Source organism: Stegostoma tigrinum, chromosome 2 (genome assembly GCF_030684315.1).
Source record: "Stegostoma tigrinum isolate sSteTig4 chromosome 2, sSteTig4.hap1, whole genome shotgun sequence".
NCBI classification, from domain to species: domain Eukaryota; kingdom Metazoa; phylum Chordata; class Chondrichthyes; order Orectolobiformes; family Stegostomatidae; genus Stegostoma; species Stegostoma tigrinum.
The window spans coordinates 151456269-151475810 of record NC_081355.1 but is presented as its reverse complement, the minus strand read 5'-3'; the positions used below and the strand labels follow the sequence as shown (position 1 = coordinate 151475810).

The following is a 19542-nucleotide window of genomic DNA, read 5'->3' as shown; positions in this document are numbered from 1 at the left end:
TACACTTTGATAACCATTCCCACAAATGGCCTCCCAACAGCGGAGAGGCACGTCATACAGCTCAATTGAAATGTACTGTCCCGGGTAAGATATTTTGCTATCTATATGCTGTGAGTCAGCATATAGTGTGGAATTTTGGAAATAGGCTGCGGAATGCACAGATTTATAGGATTGGAATGGAAACAGTGCTGCATGCATGGGTGGAACAATGAGAAAATGGTAACGGCTGGGTCAGAAAGTGTTCTGGGTCGGATAATACCGAAATTGATAGATTGAGAGGTGATTGAGGACAGCAGGAAATAAACAAAAGGATCCAACATTCTCCCCATCAGTGTGTTGACTGTAGTTACATTTATCCACTATCATTCCCTCTTGTTATTTTTGTGATTATCTTCTCAATTTTGGGCCATTTATACAATCATCACTTGTTCATTTTCCTTCTGCAGGAAGTTGCACTGTACACGGAATTATATCCACATGAATTTATTTATGTCCTTCATCCTGAGGGCCATCGCTGTCTTTATCAAAGACCTTGTCTTGTTTGAAGCTGGCGAATCAGATCATTGCTTTACACCCTCGGTAAGTCAATAGTCGCCAAGCTCTCTACGTCATTGGCAAAGCTAATGTTTGTTCCTTGTCCCTAATTGGCTTTGACAAGGCAGTGCCGACTCACCACAGTTCGTGACCTTTAGGTTGACCCACAGTGCCATTGTGGGGAGTGACCCAGTGACACTGAAGGAATGGCAATGTATTTCCAAATCAGAATGGTGGCTAGCTTAGAGGTGAACTTGCAAGTGTTTCCATCTATCTGCTACCCCTTGTCCTTCTAGGTGGCAGAGGGTATGGGTATGGAGCAAACGTAGAACCGACGATGTTGTGCCGACCTATTATCCTACAAAGATCAATCTACCCTGCACACCCTACATTTTACTATCTTCCATGGGCCTATCCAAGAGTCGCTTAATAGTCTCTAAAGTATCTGACTCCACTAACACTGCCGGCAGCACATTCCACACGCCCACCACTCTCTGTGTGAGGAACCTACCTCTGACATCTCCCCTATACCTTCCTCCAATCACCTTAAAATTATGCCCCCTCATCATAGTAATTTCCACCCTGGGAAAAAGTCTCTGACTATCCACTCTATCTATGCCTCTCATCATCTCGTAAACCTTTGTCAGGTCACCTCTCATCCTTCTTCACTCCAATGAAAAAAGCCCTAGCTCCCTCAACCTTTCCTCATAAGACCTGCCCTCCAGCCCAGGCAGCATCCTGGTAAATCTCTTCTGCACCCTCTCTAAAGCTCCCACATCATTCTTATAATGAGGCGACCAGAACTGAACACAATATTCCAAGTGTGGTCTAACCAGAGTTTTACAGAGCTAGAGCATAACCTTATGGCTCTTAAACTCAATTCCCCACCAATGAAAGCCAGTACACCATACACCTTCTTTACAACCCTATCAATTTTGGTCACAACTTTGAGGGGCCTATTGGACATGGACCCCAAGATCCCTCTGTTCCTCCACACTGCTGAGAATCCTGCCATTAACCCTGTATTCTGCATTCAAATTCAGCCTTCCAAAATTAATCACCTCACACTTTTCAGGGTTGAATTCCATCTGCCACTTCTTTGCCCAGCTCTGCATTCTGCCAATGGTCCCGTTGCAACTTACAGCAACCCTCCATGCTGTCCACAATTCCACTAATCTTCGTGTCATCGGCAAAATAAGGAAAGGGCTATCTAAGGAGACTTGATGAATTTCTCGTGTGTATCTTGTAGACACTGCTTCTACTGAGCGTTTGTGGTTGGGGGAGTGGGTGCTTGCAGATACGGTGCCAATCACATAGACTGCGTTGTCCTGGATGGTGCAAAGCTTCTTGAGTGTTAATGGAGCTACACCCGTCCAGGCAAGTTGGGAGTATTCCATCACACTCCTGACCAGTGGCTTGTAGATGATGGACAAGCTTTGGGAAGCCAGGAGGTAAGTTACTCCCTGCAGAATTCCCTTCCTCTGGCTTGCTGTTATGGGCTCTGTGTTTATGTGGTGAGTCCAGTTGAGTTTCTGGTCCATGGTAACCCGCAGGATGGTGTTTTTGGAAGTTTCAGTGATGGTAATGCTCTTGAATATTAATGGGAGACATCATTGCTTGGTATTTGTGTGTTACTAATGTTATCTGCAACTTACCATCATAAACCTGGATGTTGTGCAGGCCTTGCTGTACAAAGACACTCACTGCTTCAGTATCTAAAGACATGAATAGTGCTTACCATCAAAACCAATTTACCACATGTTTAAATGCAAAAGAAACGTCTTATGGATAGGAAACTTTGATTCAAGCCTCTGTCCATGTCATAATACCCTGACATGAGACTATCTTACAGCAGGCTAAATACTCCTTCTAATTGATAAGTGCAATACCTCACAAACCCAGCATGTCAGGGCGGCATGGTGGCTCAGTGGTTAGCCCTGCTGCCTCACAGCGGTAGGGACCCTGGTTCGATTCCAGCCTTGGGTGGCTGTTTGTTTGTGTAGCATTTACACATTCTCCCTGTGTCTATACATGTTTCCTCCCACAGTCCAAAGATGTGCAGGCTAGGTGGACTGGCTAAATTACCTATAGTCTTCAGGGATGTGTAGATTAGGTGGGTTATGAGGAATGGGGTGTGGGTGGGATGCTCTGAGGGGTAGTGTCGACTTGTTGGGTCAAAGGGCCTGTTTCCACTCTATAGGAATTCTACGATCAAACCTGGAGGCATGATCAATTGATTTATTCCATTTATTGATTTTTGGTCTAATGGAGATTGAGGTGATAGATGTGACAATAGACAATAGGTGCAGGAGTAGGCATTCGACCCTTCAAGCTAGAACCACCATTCATTATGATCATGGCTGATCATCCACAATCAGTATCCTGTTCCTGCCTTATCCCCATAACCCTGGATTCCACTATCTTTAAGAGTTCTATCCATCTCTTTCTTGAAAGTATCCAGAGACTTGGCCTCCACTGCCTTCTGGGGCACAGCATTCCATATATTCACCACTCTCTGGGTGAAGAGGTTTCTCCTCAACTCTGTTCTAAATGGCCTACCCCTTATTTTTAAACTGTGTCCTCTGGTTCTGGACTCACCCATCAGCGGAAACATGCTTCCTGCCTCCACAGTGTCCAATCCCTTAATAATCTTATACGTCTCAATCAGATCCCCTCTGATCCTCCTAAACTCAAGTGCATACAAGCCCAGTCACTCCAATCTTTCAACATATGATAGTCCCGCCATTCTGGGAATTGACCTCGTGAACCTCCGCTGCATTCCCTCAATAGCAAGAATGTCCTTCCTCAAATTTGGAGACCAAAGCTGCACACAATACTCCAGGTGCGGCCTCACCAGGGCCCTGTACAGCTGCAGAAGGACCTCTTTCCTCCTATACTCAATTCTTCTTGTTATGGAGGCCAGCATGCCATTAGCTTTCTTCACTGCCTGCTGTACCTGCATGCTTGCTTTCATTGACTAATGTACAAGAACACCCAGATCTCATTGTACTTCCCCTTTACCTAACTTGACTCCATTTAGATAGTAATCTGCCTTCCTGTGCTTGCCACCAAAGTGTATAACCGCACATTTATCCACATTAAACTGCATCTGCCATGCATCCGTCCACTCAGCTAGCCTGTCCAAGTCACCCTGTATTCCCATAACATCCTCTTCACATTTCACACTGCCACCCAGCTTTGTGTCATCAGCAAATTTGCTAATATTACTTTTAATGCCTTCAGCTCTATCATTAATGTATATTGTAAACAGCTGCGGTCCCAGCACCGAACCTTGTGGAACCCCACTGGTCACTGCCTGCCATTCCGAAAGGGACCCGTTTATCACTGCTCTTTGCTTCCTGTCAGCCAGCCAATTTTCAACTGAAGTCAATATTTTGCCCCCAGTACCATGTGCCCTAATTTTGCTCAACAATCTCCGATGTGGGACTTTATCAAAGGTTTTCTGAAAGCCCAGGTACACTACATCCACTGGTTCTCCCTTATCCATCTTCATAGATACATCCTCAAAAAATTCCAGACGATTATTCAAGCACGATTTCCCCTTCATAAATCCATGCTGACTCTGACCTATCCTGTTACTGCTATCCAAATGATTCGTAATTTCATCTTTTATAATTGACTCCAGCATCTTTCCCACCACTGACATCAGGCTAACTGGTCTATAATTCCCTGTTTTCTCTCTCCCTCCTTTCTTGAAAAGTGGGACAACATTTGCCACCCTCCAATCCGCAGGAACTCATCCTGAATCTATAGAACATTAGAAAATGATTACTGATGCGAAACATTAGAAAATTTCTAGAGCCACCTCCTTAAGTACCCTGGGATGCAGACCATCAGGTCCCAGGGACTTATCGACCCTCAGACCTAACAATCTATCCAACACCATTTCCTGCCTAACATAAATACCCTTCAGTTCGTCTATTACCCTAGGTCTTTCAGCCACTATTGCAACAGGGAGATTGCGTGTGTCTTCCCTAGTGAAGACAGATCCAAAGTACCTATTCAACTCTTCTGCCATTTCCTTGCTCCCCATAATAAATTCACCCGTTTCTGACTTCAAGGGCCCAATTTTCGTCTTCACCATTTTTTTTCTTTTCTCACACCTAAAAAAGGTTTTACTATCCTCCTTAATATTTTTGGCCAGTTTTCCTTCATAGCTCATTTTTTCTCTGCGTATTGCCTTTTTTTGTTATCTTCTGTTGCTCTTTAAAAGCTTCCCAGTCCTCCGGCTTCCCACTCACCTTTGCTATGTTACACTTCTTCTCTTTTATCTTTATACCAGTCCTTAACTTCCCTCGTCAGCCACAGCCGCCCCTGCCTCCCCTTAGGATCTTTCTTCCTCTTTGGAATGAACTGATCCTGCGCCTTCTACATTATATCCAGAAATACCTGCCGTTGTTGTTCCACTGCCATCCCTGCTAGGGTATTGTACCACTAAACTTTGGCCAGCTCCTCCCTCAAGGTGTACAAGGTTAACAGAGGTCTTGACAAGGTCGGTATGAAAGAACTGATTCTTTTCATTGAAGGTACAAGGAATAGGGAGCCTAGACTTACAACCACAAGATACAGGAGCAAAACTAGCCCATTTAACCCATTGAATCTGCAGTACAATTACAGAATTGTAACAGTGCAGAGGGAGTCTGTCCTACTCATCATGTCAGTTCCTGCTCTCTGGATAAACAATTCAGTTATTGCCATTCTCCTGCCTTCTGTCTGTAACCTAGCACATCCTTCCTTTTCAAATAACAATCTGATTCCCCTTTGCTTCAGTTGAACCTGCCTTGATCTTATACTTGGCCAATGCATTCCAGACCCAAGCTACTCACTGCATGAAGCAGTGTCCCCTTGTGTCAATTTTGCTTCTTTTACCAATTACTTTAAGTCTGTGCCATCATGTTCTTGATATTCATTAATAGGAATAGATAAAACCTTTTCCAAAGCGAGATGCACCGATCCGAACACAAAATTACAGCTGAGACCACACTAGTGTCGTGTAGAGGTTTAACATCACCTCTTTGCTCTTATGCTGTATGTTCCTGTTAATAATGCATAGGACACTGTGTATGGACTATTAACTACTCTCTCAACCTGTCCTGCCACCTTCAGTGACTCATATGCATGGAATAGTGGTTCATGGTTAGCACTGCTGCCTCACAGTGCTAGGGATCCCAGTTCGATTCCATCCCCGAGCGACTGTCTGTGTGGAGTTTGCATATTCTCCCCATGTCTGTGTGGGTGTCCACCCACAGTCCAAAGATGTGCGGGCTCAGTGGATTGGCCGTACTAAATTGTCAGTAGTGTTCAGGGATGTGTAGATTAGGGGATGGGTCTGGGTGGGATGTTCTGAGGATCGGGCCTGTTTCCACACTGTCGGGATTCTATGAATCTTTCTGTGAAAAAATCCGAGATCCTGTGCTCCTACTCCAACTATATAATTGTACCCTTTATTCTACATTGTCTCTCCATGTTCTTCCTTCCAAAATGAATCATTTCACATTTCTCTGCATCAAACGTCACCTGCCCCCTGCCTGCCCTTCCACCAGCCTGTCTATGTCATTGTGAAATGCTACATTCTCCTCATCTCCATTCACAATACTCTCTAGACACAGTAAGGACTCAACGGGCATGAATGGCCTTCTTCTGATGTGTAGAGATTCTGTGACACTAGGTCATTCTTCCTTGTTATAGACCAGACTAAACCCCCTCAAAGTATTTTAAGAAGATGACCTAGACCCCATCTTTTTCATTTTTTAAAGGCAAGTGTAAGGCATTGTGCTCCAGATGCAATTTGATTGGTCAAACTACCAGCCTTGAAGCAAAGCACATTTTATTCATACATTATAGTTAAAATACAAACAAAAGGACAAAAAATTGGAATAACAACTCTATTGGGAAAATGTGACAGAATAATAGACTAATTAACTGCTAAAAAGTAACTGTTGCAATATGGTAACGTCCTATAAACACACTCTTAGCAAAGGCAAATTCAATAAAATCGATTTGTCTCACAGGCAATTCTCCAATCCAGAACATCAAGAGAAAACCCTGTGTGTGAGGGAGACAGAACTCAAGCTTTTTGCTGTAGCAGGGAGAGATGTTTAGCAGCTTCCAAATGCCTTCAGCTACTGAAAGTTAAGCCAAAATCCTGGTTCTGTAGGAGCTTGACCCAACCCATTGATGCTGCTTCCATTGTTACAACATTTTCAGAAAAAAACTCCATGCCTCACAAGCTGTTTACTTCGCTGGCTTTGAGCAGACTGCCTCAACCTCCTTTCATTTCAAGAAAACAACAGGGCAAAACACACTTCTTAAAGCCATACTTTTGTTTTCAAGCTACACATTTGAGAAGCATCTGTATGAGTCAAGATCAGGTGGTACAGGATCAAACCAAGGTTGGAGAGTGTGGTAGAGCTGACGAACCAATGAGAGTAAACCGGTTGATGTGGTGCATATGGATTTCAGCAAGGCGTTCGATAAGGTTCCCCGCAGTAGGCTATTGTACAAAATGCGGAGGAATGGGATTGTGGGAGATATAGCAGTTTGGATCGGAAATTGGCTTGCTGAAAGAAGACAGAGGGTGGTAGTTGATGGAAAATGTTCATCCTGGAGACTAGTTACTAGTGGTGTACCGCAAGGGTCGGTGTTGGGTCCACTGCTGTTTGTCATTTTTATAAATGACCTGGATGAGGGCGTAGAAGGATGGGTTAGTAAATTTGCAGACGACACTAAGGTCGGTGGAGTTGTGGATAGTGACGAAGGATGCTGTAGGTTGCAGACAGACATAGATAAGCTGCAGAGCTGGGCTGAGAGGTGGCAAACCATATTTACTCCTTCAGTTCCCAGTGATGAACCATGGTAGCTGGGAGATGAACAGCAATGCTAGGATCCTCAACATCTGCTTAATTTCAGCTTCTGATTCGTTTAGCCACAGATCTTTTGAGCTGATTCTGACTCCCTGAGTTGGGTGTACTCTTTCGCATTTGACTTAATCCTGTATAGAAAAATTTTATTTCTGTCGCTTGCCTTTCATCCTAAATGTGGTGTCATTAATTGTACATTAAATAACACAAGGATTTGAATGCACCCTTACTGAGCAGCAGCTAGTGTGGTCCATTTCAGTAACATGACAAGTAATGCAACAAATGTCAGTCAAGGTGTTTCATGGCGAGTGAGTTTCTTTCAATAGTTAGTCGCAGTCATATCAATAAACATAGTTGGGTCTGTTCTCATCGGAGAGAAGGAGGCTAAGAGGGGATTTAATAGCGACTTACAAGATGATCAGAGGATTATATAGGGTGGACAGTGAGAGTCTTTTTCCAAGCATGATGACTTCAGTTTGTACAAGGGGGCACAGCTTCAAATTGAGGGGTTATAGATTTAAGACAGATATCAGAGGCAGGTTCTTTGCTCAGAGTGGTAAGGGCGTGGAACGCCCTGCCTGCCAGTGTAGTGAACTCAGCCACATTAGGGGCATTTAAACATTTGATAAGCATATGGATAATGATGGGATAGTGTAGGGGGAGGGACTTAGATTGGTTCACAGGTCAGCGCAACATCGAGGGCCAAAGGGCCTGTTCTGTGCTGTATTGTTCTATGTAAATCTATGTAAATGGAGTTTAGTGCAGACAAGTGTGAGGTGATGCACTTTGGTAGGAGTAACCGGAAGGCAAAGTACTGGGCTAATGGTAAGATTCTTAGCAGTGTAGATGAGCAGAGAGATCTCGGTGTCCATGTACACAGATCCTTGAAAGTTGCCGCCCCAGGTTGACAGGGCTGTTAAGAAGGCATACGGTGTTTCAGCTTTTATTAATAGAGGGATCGAGTTCCGGAACCAAGAGGTTATGGTGAAGCTGTACATAACTCTGGTGCGGCCGCACTTGGAGTATTGTGTACAGTTCTGGTCACCACATTATAAGAAGGATGTGGAAGCTTTGGAAAGGGTGCAGAGGAGATTTACTAGGATGTTGCCTGGTATGGAGGGAAGGTCTTACGAGGAAAGTCTGAGGGACTTGAGGCTGTTTTCATTAGAGAGAAGAAGGTTGAGAGGTGACTTAATTGAAACATATAAAATAATCAGAGGTTTAGGTAGGGTGGATAGGGAGAGCCTTTTTCCTAGGATGGTGACGGCAAGCACGAGGGGGCATAGCTTTAAATTGAGGGGTGAAAGATATAGGACAGATGTCAGAGGCAGTTTCTTTACTCAGACAGTAGTAAGGGAATGGAACGCTTTGCCTGCAACGGTAGTAGATTCGCCAACTTTAGGTACATTTAAGTCGTCATTGGATAAGCATATGGACGTACATGGAATAGTGTAGGTTAGATGGGCTTGAGATCGGTATGACAGGTCGGCACAACATCAAGGGCCGAAGGGCCTATACTGTGCTGTAATGTTTTATGTTCTATGTTCTATAAGCCATAAGGTCTGATTTGGCATAGTGTTAGCTCAGCTCAATGAGAACATACTCAGTGTTTAAAATCCTCGCAAAGTTCAAAAATTGGGCTTCAGCAATTCCACAGGCTTTGTGTAGAATATCCTACAGGTGAAGATGCTTGACTCTAACTCAGGGTCACAGAGCGAGGATAAAGAAGGTCGAAGGCAGTATATTTTAAGTAATTCTCGTGACATCTCAGCTCGAGTATTGCGTGCAGTTCTGGGAACCATATTATGGGAAGGAAGTGAACACATTGCAAGGGCAGTTAACAAGAAAAGTTTCAGGGATGGGAAAGATGCAGTGTGGAGCTGGAGAAATGTAGCAGGTCGGGCAGCGTCAGAGGAGCAGGAAAATCAATGTTTCAGGTTTACACCCTTCATCAGACTCCCGATAAACCTGAAACATCGACTGTCCTGCTTCTCTGGTGCTGCCTGACCCTCTGCATTCCTCCAGCTCCACGCTGTATTGACGCTGACTTCAGCATCTGCAGTTCTTGCTATCTCCCAGGGATGAGAAAATTCAGTTCTGATGATAGATTGGAGACGTTGGGACTGTTTCCTTGCAGAGAAGAAGACCAAGAGGAGATTTGGTAGAGCTTTGCAAAATCATGAGTGGGTTGGACAGAATAGATAGGGAGAAGCTTCTCCCATCTGTAAAAGAAGCAAGAGCGAGAGGGCATGGATTTGTAGTAATGTGCACTGATGCACAGGTAATTGTTAGGAAAACATCATTCGCTCAGTGAGTAGTTGGGGTCTGGAATGCACTGTCTGGAAATGTGGTGGAGGCAGGTTCAACTGAAGCATGCAAGAGGGATATTAGATAATTATTTGGATAGGAATGCTGAGCCGGGGTATGGGGAAAAGGCAGGAGATTGGCTCTAGTGAAAGTAGTGCAGGTGCTGAAGGTTGAATAGCCACCTTCTGTGCTGCAACAATTCTGAGGAACAGTAGTGAAACATTCAGAGAAGCAACAATAAGAGAGTGAGATAGACAATCAGGTAGGTTAGTGGCATGCAGAAAGGATGAGGATCCAGATGCCTGGAGAATTTCCCAGCATTCAGTCGGATAAAACCCAGCTCGACCCGAAATGTCAGCCTTCCTGCTCCTCTGATGTTGCTTGGCCTGCTGTGTTCATCCAGCTCTACGCCTTGTTATCTCAGATTCTCCAGCATCTGCAGTTCCTACAATCTCTGAAGGTGGTAAGCAGCTTTGTGAATTGGTAGAAGTTCTGGGAGATTGAGACCATAAGGTTTAAAGGAGGTCCACGGCACTTATGTTCCCACAAAGACAATGAATTGTTGGAACTTGTGAACCTTGCTCAGTCCCTCTCATCCCATGTAGGACATAGCTTATGCCAAGAGCTCAGTGCTACAGAAAGCTCGAAGGAGGAAAGGAAAGGCAGGAGACTGCCCACCTTTTGCAATTATGTCCACGCACAAATGTTCATTGAGAGCGAGCATGAGGTGCCCCACCAACACAATGGAGGCCTTCAGAGGCCACTGGGCACCACAGTGGGCTGGGCGGGGGGGCATCATCACCCTGAGCAATGTTATTCTGATTTAGTAAGTTTCACTTCGCATTTTTATACGTTTCTATTAGCCATTTGATAGTGTTTTTTGTTACAATGCCCTTGGAGGGGCTATTTAACCTGATTTTAGTTTTGTTTTAAAAGGGTAGAAAGGCAGTTTTGAAATTAGATGGAGAGCCAAGAAAATAAAAAGAGGGCATGATGAAGCATTGGCCAATTAAACCAAGGATAAACCTAAAGGCCTTTTTTATAGACGCAGAAGGGGGCAAAAGGATTGCAAAGGAAAGAAAGGAGGATGGAAATTACAGAACAAAACTAAGGTGCATGACATGAGATAATGGGAACTGCAGATGCTGGAGAATTCCAAGATAATAAAATGTGAGGCTGGATGAACACAGCAGGCCAAGCAGCATCTCAGGAGCACAAAAGCTGACGTTTCGGGCCTAGACCCTTCATCAGAGAGGGGGATGGGGGGAGGGAACTGGAATAAATAGGGAGAGAGGGGGAGGCGGACCGAAGATGGAGAGTAAAGAAGATAGGTGGAGAGAGTATAGGTGGGGAGGTAGGGAGGGGATAGGTCAGTCCAGGGAAGACGGACAGGTCAAGGAGGTGGGATGAGGTTAGTAGGTAGATGGGGGTGCGGCTTGGGGTAGGAGGAAGGGATGGGTGAGAGGAAGAACCGGTTAGGGAGGCAGAGACAGGTTGGACTGGTTTTGGGATGCAGTGGGTGGGGGGGAAGAGCTGGGCTGGTTGTGTGGTGCGGTGGGGGGAGGGGATGCACTGGGCTGGTTTAGGGATGCAGTAGGGGAAGGGGAGATTTTGAAACTGGTGAAGTCCACATTGATACCATATGGCTGCAGGGTTCCCAGGCGGAATATGAGTTGCTGTTCCTGCAACCTTCGGGTGGCATCATTGTGGCAGTGCAGGAGGCCCATGATGGACATCTCATCTAGAGAATGGGAGGGGGAGTGGAAATGATTTGCGACTGGGAGGTGCAGTTGTTTGTTGCGAACTGAGCGGAGGTGTTCTGCAAAGCAGTCTCCAAGCCTCCGCTTGGTTTCCCCAATGTAGAGGAAGCCGCACCGGGTACAGTGGATGCAGTATACCACATTGGCAGATGTGCAGGTGAACCTCTGCTTAATGTGGAATGTCATCTTGGGGCCTGGGATAGGGGTGAGGGAGGAGGTGTGGGGACAAGTGTAGCATTTCCTGCGGTTGCAGGGGAAGGTTGACATGAATGCTCTCTTAATAAAGTTTTATGTCTGCTTTGAAGCGGAGGAGAAGGCAGTCATTGTAGGTAAGCAGGGAGAGCCTAAAATATTGGATGGGATGGATATTGTGAAAGTAGGAAAAATAAGAGGCCTGGCATCCTTTTGTATCGGGCCCAGGTGAAATGTAACTCAGGCTGCTAGGAAATAGCAGAGCATCTGAACCACTGTGATCCCACTGTGTCTGGCTAATAGTATGTGCTGGAGCAATGCTAAGATTGCTGACATGATTCAGAAGGAACATGAGGGGTATCCCAAATTATTAGAGGCTTGAACCGAGCTCATGAAAGTGGGCAAATCATTGGGAAACATTCTGAGAGGCAGGGTTTGGGCTGATAAGTGGCAAGTAACATTCACACCGCACTACTGCCACGCAATGACCATTTCCAATAAAAAAATGTTTTCTTTGGATGAGAGGAGATTGAATTGAAGCGTATAAAATAATGAGAGCCCTTGATTAGAATAAATGAGGAGGACCAGTTGTTCTTAGGACAGTGGGGGCATCGATTTAAAATGATCAGTGCATGGATTAGAGGGGAAGGGTAGATGATTTGTTTTCACACAGAGAGGTAGTGGGGATCTGGAACTCGCTGATTTATAGGGTGGTAGAGTAGGAAACTCTTAAACATGTTAAGAAAACACAACTTGGATATGCACTTTGCAGTTCTTCATTCGCAAGGTTACAGACCAAGAGCTAGACAGTGACATTGGACTGAAGAGCTGTTTTGCAGCTTGTAGAGACAGGATGGGGTGAGTGGCCTTCGGTGCTGTGAGTCCTTCTTGGGAGTAGCATACACACAAGCACTGATGGAGCTCAGCTTTGAATTCCCATGGGTGTTTTCTGATGGCCATATGGGGGTACAGGCGACAGGAACTGTAGGGCGTGTTTGAGGAGGGGGAACTGAGGACAGGATCAGGACCTCAGGGAATGAGGAAAGGGAAGGTGAAATGATTCCATTGCAATGATTGGAATATCTTGACAGTCTGTGCCCGGAATGTTTAATTTCTCTCATATGTCGGTAACTGGATCCAGTGTAAATTTGCTGTGAAGTGACATCTTGGCGAAAGTAGAAAATTCCAAGTCTGAAATGTTATCCTTGTTTTTTTTCTTCTCTGTGGCTAAGGACAAAGCTTGTATCTGTTAATTTTCTTAACCCTGTCGAGGCCCGCGACAGGTGAAGTTAGGCAGTTGTGGGCTCAGTACCTTCAATCCCAGGCAGCATTTCCTCTTCAAACCATAAGAAATAGGAACAGCAGTAGGCTGTTCGGCCCCCCGAGCCCGCTCGACCATTCAATAGGGTCATAGCTGATGTGGCAGAACTGAAGACCGTGCATCAGAGGGCTTGATCCCAGAATGGAAATCCAGTGATCCCAGGTTTTTTTTCTATTATTCATTCACAGGATCGAGGTGTGGCTGGCAGGACAAATATTTATTGCCCATCCCTTATTGCCCAGAGGGCAGTTAAGAGTCAGCGACATCACAGTGGGTCTGGAGTCACGTATAGGTTAGACCAGGGAACTGCATTTTCCTTCCCTGAAGGACATTATGACCCAGATGGCTTTTTCCCAACAATCAACAATGGCTTCATGGTCATCATTAGATTCTTAATTCCAGATTTTTATTGAATGCAAACTCCACCATGTCAGATTTGAACCTGGATTTCCTGGGTCTCTGGACTAACAGTCCAGCAATAACACCACCAGGTCATTGCCTCCTCAAATCATAATAGGTAGAATTCGCTTACTTCTGGAGAACCAGACTTCTGACTCAGCCTGAGACAAAATGCTAGGGAACTGCTTCATTAGTCTTCTGCATGCATGGGGGCACACACACTCGCACACACTCACATACACACGCTCACACACACACACACACACTCGCACACACACACCCTCTCTCTCTCTCATACGAACACAAGCACACACATACACTCACACACTCGTACACACTCATACACACACACATACTCGCACACACTCACATACACACACACACACCCTCTCACTGTTACACACACATACACCCACACACATACTCGCACACACTTACACACACTCGCACATGCTCACACACACCCTTTCTCTCACACACACACACACACACACACACACACACACACACACACACACACACACACAAAACATAGAACATTACAGCACAGTACAGGTCCTTCAGCACTCGATGTTGCGCCGACTTGTCATACTGACCTGAAGCCCATCTAACCTACACATTCCATTATCATCCATATGTTTATCCAAAGACCATTTAAATGCCCTTAAAGTTGGTGAGTCTACTACTGTTGCAGGCAGGGCATTCCACGCCCTTACTACTGGAGTAAAGAACCTACCTCTGACATCTGTCCTATATCTATTACCCCTCAATTTAAAGCTATGTCCCCTCGTGCTCGCCGTCACCATCCGAGGAAAAAGGGTCTCACTGTCCAACCTCTGATTATCTCGTATGTCTCAATTAAGTCACCTCTGAACCTTCTTCTCTCTAATGAAAACAGCCTCAAGCCCCTCAGCCTTTCCTCGTAAGACCTTCCCTCCATACCAGGCAACATCCTGGTAAATCTCCTCTGCACCCTTTCCAATGCTTCCACATCCTTCCTATAGTGCGGCGACCAGAACTGTATACAATACTCCAAGTGCGGCCGCACCAGAGTTTTGTAGAGCTGCAGCATAACCTCATGGCTCCAAAACTCAATCCCTCTACCAATAAAACCTAACACACCGTACGCCTTCTTAACAACCCTATCTACCTGGGTGGCAACTTTTAGGTATCTCTGTATATGGGCACCGAGATCTCTCTGCTCATCCACACTACCAAGAATCTTACCATTAGCCCAGTACTCTGCATTCCTGTTACTCCTTCCAAAGTGAATCACCTCACACTTGTCTGCATTAAACTCCATTTGCCACCTCTCAGCCCAGCTCTGCAGCTTATCTATGTCCCTCTGTCACCTGCAACATCCTTCCACACTATCCACAACTCCACCGACTTTAGTGTCATCCGCAAATTTACTAACCCATCCTTCTATGCCCTCATCCAGGTCATTATAAAAATGACAAACAGCAGTGGCCCCAAAACAGACCCTTGCGGTACACCACTAGTAACTGAATTCCAGAATGAACATTTCCCATCAACCACCACCCTCTGTCTTCCAACTAGCCAATTTTTGATCCATACTGCTTAATCGCCCTCAATCCCATGCCTCCGAATTTTCTGCAATTCACACATGCCCTCTCTGTCTCTCTCACACACACACACTCACAAACACGCACACCCCCTTTCTTTCTCCATTTGCATATACACACACACACCCCCTCTCTCTCTGTCTCTCTCTCTCTCACACGCACACACGCACACACATACCCTCTCTCTGTCACATACATGCACACACACACAGCCTCTCTCTATCTGACACACACACTCTCTCTCACACACAGACACACACACACGCACCCTCTCTCTCACATACATGCATACACATATACTGTCTCTCTCTCTCTCTGACACACACACACATACCCTCTCTCTCTCACACACACGCACACACTCTCTCTCACATACATGCACACACACACAGTCTCTCTCTTTCTCTGACACACACACACACACACACACACACACACACACACACACACACACACACACCCTCTCTCTCATACACGCTCGCACACAAACGTTGCTTGAGCCTACAACATAGGAAAAGGCAGACAGGCCTACCAGACCTGCCCCAAAGGCAAGAGCATCTTGGTGTCTCTCTGCCGTCCCTCAGCCACACTTTTGTACTGACTTCAGGGACAAAGCAGTTGGATGAGCTTGTAAAGTTAAGGTATGGCAGGACAGCTCAGCAAAGTGGAATTGCCATCCTTTGGGAAGTCATGAATCCTTGACAAACACACATGCAGGAGGGGCCGTCGGCTGAGTGTTTCAGAACTCAAGCATGTGGCTAGGGCCACTGCAGTGTGTTATTAAGGAAGAGATCTATGTGAGTAGCAAATTCAGGAGGTGTTCTCCCTGCACATTAGAATCATACAGGGCAGAGGGTGAATGGATAAGCACCTGGCAGTCCAGCAAACCCCTGAGATGGATTTATAAGAATGAATTACTCTTCAAAGTTCCTCTCCCTCCCCCAGCTGGTAGTAATCAATCCAACATTTTGATATTGTCTCTCCCCAATAGTGTGAAACTGATTCAGTTCCTCTTGAGTGTGTGAGGCTGGTTATTTCTCAAACTGTTCCATTTTGGTGGCCAGAACTGATGGCAGTATTCCATTGTCATAGAATCCCTACACAGTGGAAGCAGGCCATTCAATCTGCACTGACCCTCCAAAGAGCTTCCCACCAAGGCCTGTTCCATCCCTCTAATTCCCATGGCCAATCCACCTAACCTGCACACCGTTGTACTGTGGGAGGAAACCGGAACAAACCCATGCAGACACAAGGAGAATGTGAAAACTCCCCACAGACAGTCACCCGAGGGTGGAATCGAACCTGGGCCCCTGGCACTGTGAGGCACCGGTGCTAGCCACTGAGCTACCGTGTCCAAGCACTTGTTGGAAATTCACACCATTCAATCAGCGATCTTTAGAAACCCTCTACAGGATTTCTTTTTGAGAGGTTCTTCTGTTGGAACAGCATGGAACAAATAAAGCAACTCCCCCACAACCAGCACCGTTATACAAATTACTAAAATGTAACTAAGAAAGGGATGTGGAAACTAGAGAAGGCCATTCAGCCCCTCAAGTCAATTCCTTGGTTGATCATGACCTTAACTCTATCTACCCACCTTGGTTCCACCTCCTTCAAAACCTTGATGTAATTGAGTTGAAGATAATTATTTTTCTCTCAGCAGGACATGTCTCAGAAGACGGTAGATGGTGGGGGAAGGGCTCTGTGTCTATTTTTAACAGTTAGGTAGATAGATTCTTGTTAGACAGGGGAGTTAAAGGTTATTGGAGAATAGGTGGAATTCAAAAGAGAAACAGGTCACCCATAAGACCATTAGACAGCGGAACAGAAGAAGGCCATTCAGCCCAAAATTGCTCCACCACTTGATTGGCTGTATACTGTGTGCTCCCCAACTGGGAATGTTTTCAGTGGGTGAGTAAAGAAACCAACAGCCTGACCACCAATTCAGAGTCAATTGTGGTCCTTAAAATTGTGCTTCAGCCCAATGTTTTATTAGCCACCACATAAAGTGAAGGGAGAGGTTGGGATTGTTTTCCTTGGAACAGGGAAGGCTGAGGGGGCAGCATGATGAACCTAAACAAAATCATGAGGGGTAGAGATAGAGTCGATAGGAGGAATCCGTTGCCCTTAGCAGAAAGTTCCAAGAATCACAGGTCATGGATTCAGGGTTATAGGCAGAAGGATTAGACGGAACGTGAGGAATATCTTTAATGCAGACGGCGGTCGGTGTCTGAAATTCGCAGTCTGAGTTGGTGGTGGAGGCAGAGACTCTAAACTCTTGTACAAATTTACTTGTAAATCTGCACCTTAAGCTGCAGGGCTATGGACTACCTGCAGGAAGATGGAATTAGAAAGGGCAGCTAGATGTCTTTGAATCGGCTTGGACGAGATGGGCCAAATGGCCCCCTTCTGTGCTACATCATCTGTGTAGTTGTGAGGGTGGAACACCTTCCTGTCTCCCATCATTTCTTGCTATCTTTGGATTTTTTATTTTTAGAATCCGATTTGTTTTAAGCCCTCCACCTTATGACAATCTGTTTTCGGAACTAACTCCACACTACCAAAGCCTGTTAGCTGAATGGCTCAAATCTTTTCTTTCACCAGGCAGTCACTTTGACCTGTAAATATCATTGGAGCCACAGTCTCATTATCTTCCTTCTGGCAGCGTAAAGCTGAGAATTAAACAATGAGCAAACTTGATAAGAGGGTTTGCTCCTTGGCGGAGGATATAGAAAGCCGTTAATAATTGGTCTCAACCGCAGCTTTCTGGTCAATCTGTCAAAACTGCACAAGACTGTATCTCTTTATTCTCGCTGAAACCGTTAGAAATTCTGTGTGTGATATCCCAGTTGAAGAAATTGAATAAGTAAGGCTTAGTTATTTTTCTTCGCAATGTGGATTAGTTGACAGCGCAAGACAAAATTGTCTCCCCCTCCAACTACGCACTCTATTCTCTGTCCAACTTTCACCCTTGCTGTTTTTTTTAACATCACAATTCAAGGAGCCGCTGTCAAGCACATATCTAATTGGGGAATTGAGATAATACTTTTCACAAAGACCATTCAGCCAAGTACTGCTTTGCTGGCAATCTGACAAGGTTATCCAATTAGTCTCACACCCCAGCTCTTGTCTTCCAACCCTGACATTTTTTCCCCCTTTTCTTGTATATAATACAAATCCCTTTCAGGCTGACTGCTGATTCTTGTTGACAGCACTCTCATGCAACACATTCCAGATCATAATATTTCCTTGCACTTAAATCGAACACTCATCTCCCCTTATTTATTTGCCAACAGTCCAAAACTGTGTGCCAAAACAATTGCTGATTCCTCTCTGCCAGTTTTTATCGACAGATCTTTGATGCTTTTAAATGCCTCTATTAAGTCACCCACAAACTTCGCTACCATTGTAAAGACTGTCTATTTTCCTGTAGTTTTGATTGTGGACTGAAATGGGAAAAGAAGACTGACTTTTTTTTAAAAAAGGATTGTGGAAGGGATTGCTGCACTCCTTTGAAAGCAAGTTAATGAAACTCATTATAAGCTCATTATAGGTTGGCTTTACACTGCTGTTTTGTTCAAGTAGTCGGGCACACAGCACAGCTGACGCCAGAAGTTGTGAAAGAGTTGAGGTTCGCCCAGCAAAAGGAGCTGATTGGTTTGTGGAGATGTGACCATTTATGGATGACAAAGGCCATCTTGGAGTCATAGAACTGTAGACCCCAGAAATAGACCCTTCAGTCCAACTCCTCCATGCTGATCAGATATCCTAAATAAAACTAGTCCCATTCGGCTCTTTTCCCTCTAAACCCTTCCTGTCCATGTACCCGTCCACATGCCTTTTAAATGCTGTAATTGTGCCAGCCTCCACCACTTCCCCTTGCAGCTCATTCCATACACACACCACTCTCTGCATAGAAAAGCTGCACCTGAGATCCCTTTTAAATCTTTCCTCTCTCACATTAAACCTATGTCCCCTAGTTTTGGATTCCCTATCCTGGGGAAAAGACCTTGACTGTTGACCATATCCATGCCCCTCAAGATTTTATAAACCTCTGTAAGGTCACCCCTCAGCCTCTGATGCTCAGCCTGACATCAATACTGTGAATAGCTCCAGGGCAGCCGAACAGCTTGTGGATGTGAACGACTGTAGCAGAAGCTTTCAGACCTCTGAAACAGGAGATGGTGTCTCAATCCAATAAAATACCTAAAGCCCAAAGAAAAGCCCCTTTGTTTCCCCTCACCAGATGTTGTAAGCTGTGGCATTTTAGTAGTGACTAAGAGACTTTGCACTTAATGTACCAATCACTCTACGCCTTCTCGAAAGAAATGAAAAAAATACGTATGGAGAATGGAGATTTGAAGAAGAGCAAATCTTTGTAAGGAAAAGGATCATCTCAGCCATTCCTGTGGACTGGGGCCATTGATCAGCTTTCCCAGTTCCTCCCCACTCGCCCACCACCCCACCCTACCCCCACCTTAATATCATTATTGTTTTGTATGTATATGTAGAGGGGACATTTATAAGAAGTGTCCACATGTGGCATTATACATTGACAGTTC

The 19542-nt window shown here is 45.2% G+C and overlaps 1 protein-coding gene across 1 annotated transcript in view; it reads left to right on the top strand.

The window, feature by feature from the left end:
- The window catches only part of LOC125462931 (vasoactive intestinal polypeptide receptor-like), an 89553-nt gene that overhangs the window by 33608 nt on the left and 36403 nt on the right, over window positions 1-19542 (top strand). The window contains exon 6 of the mRNA XM_059640244.1: window positions 447-579. Within this exon, the coding sequence (XP_059496227.1) occupies window positions 447-579 (133 nt within the window). The remainder of the gene's footprint in view (window positions 1-446; window positions 580-19542) is intronic.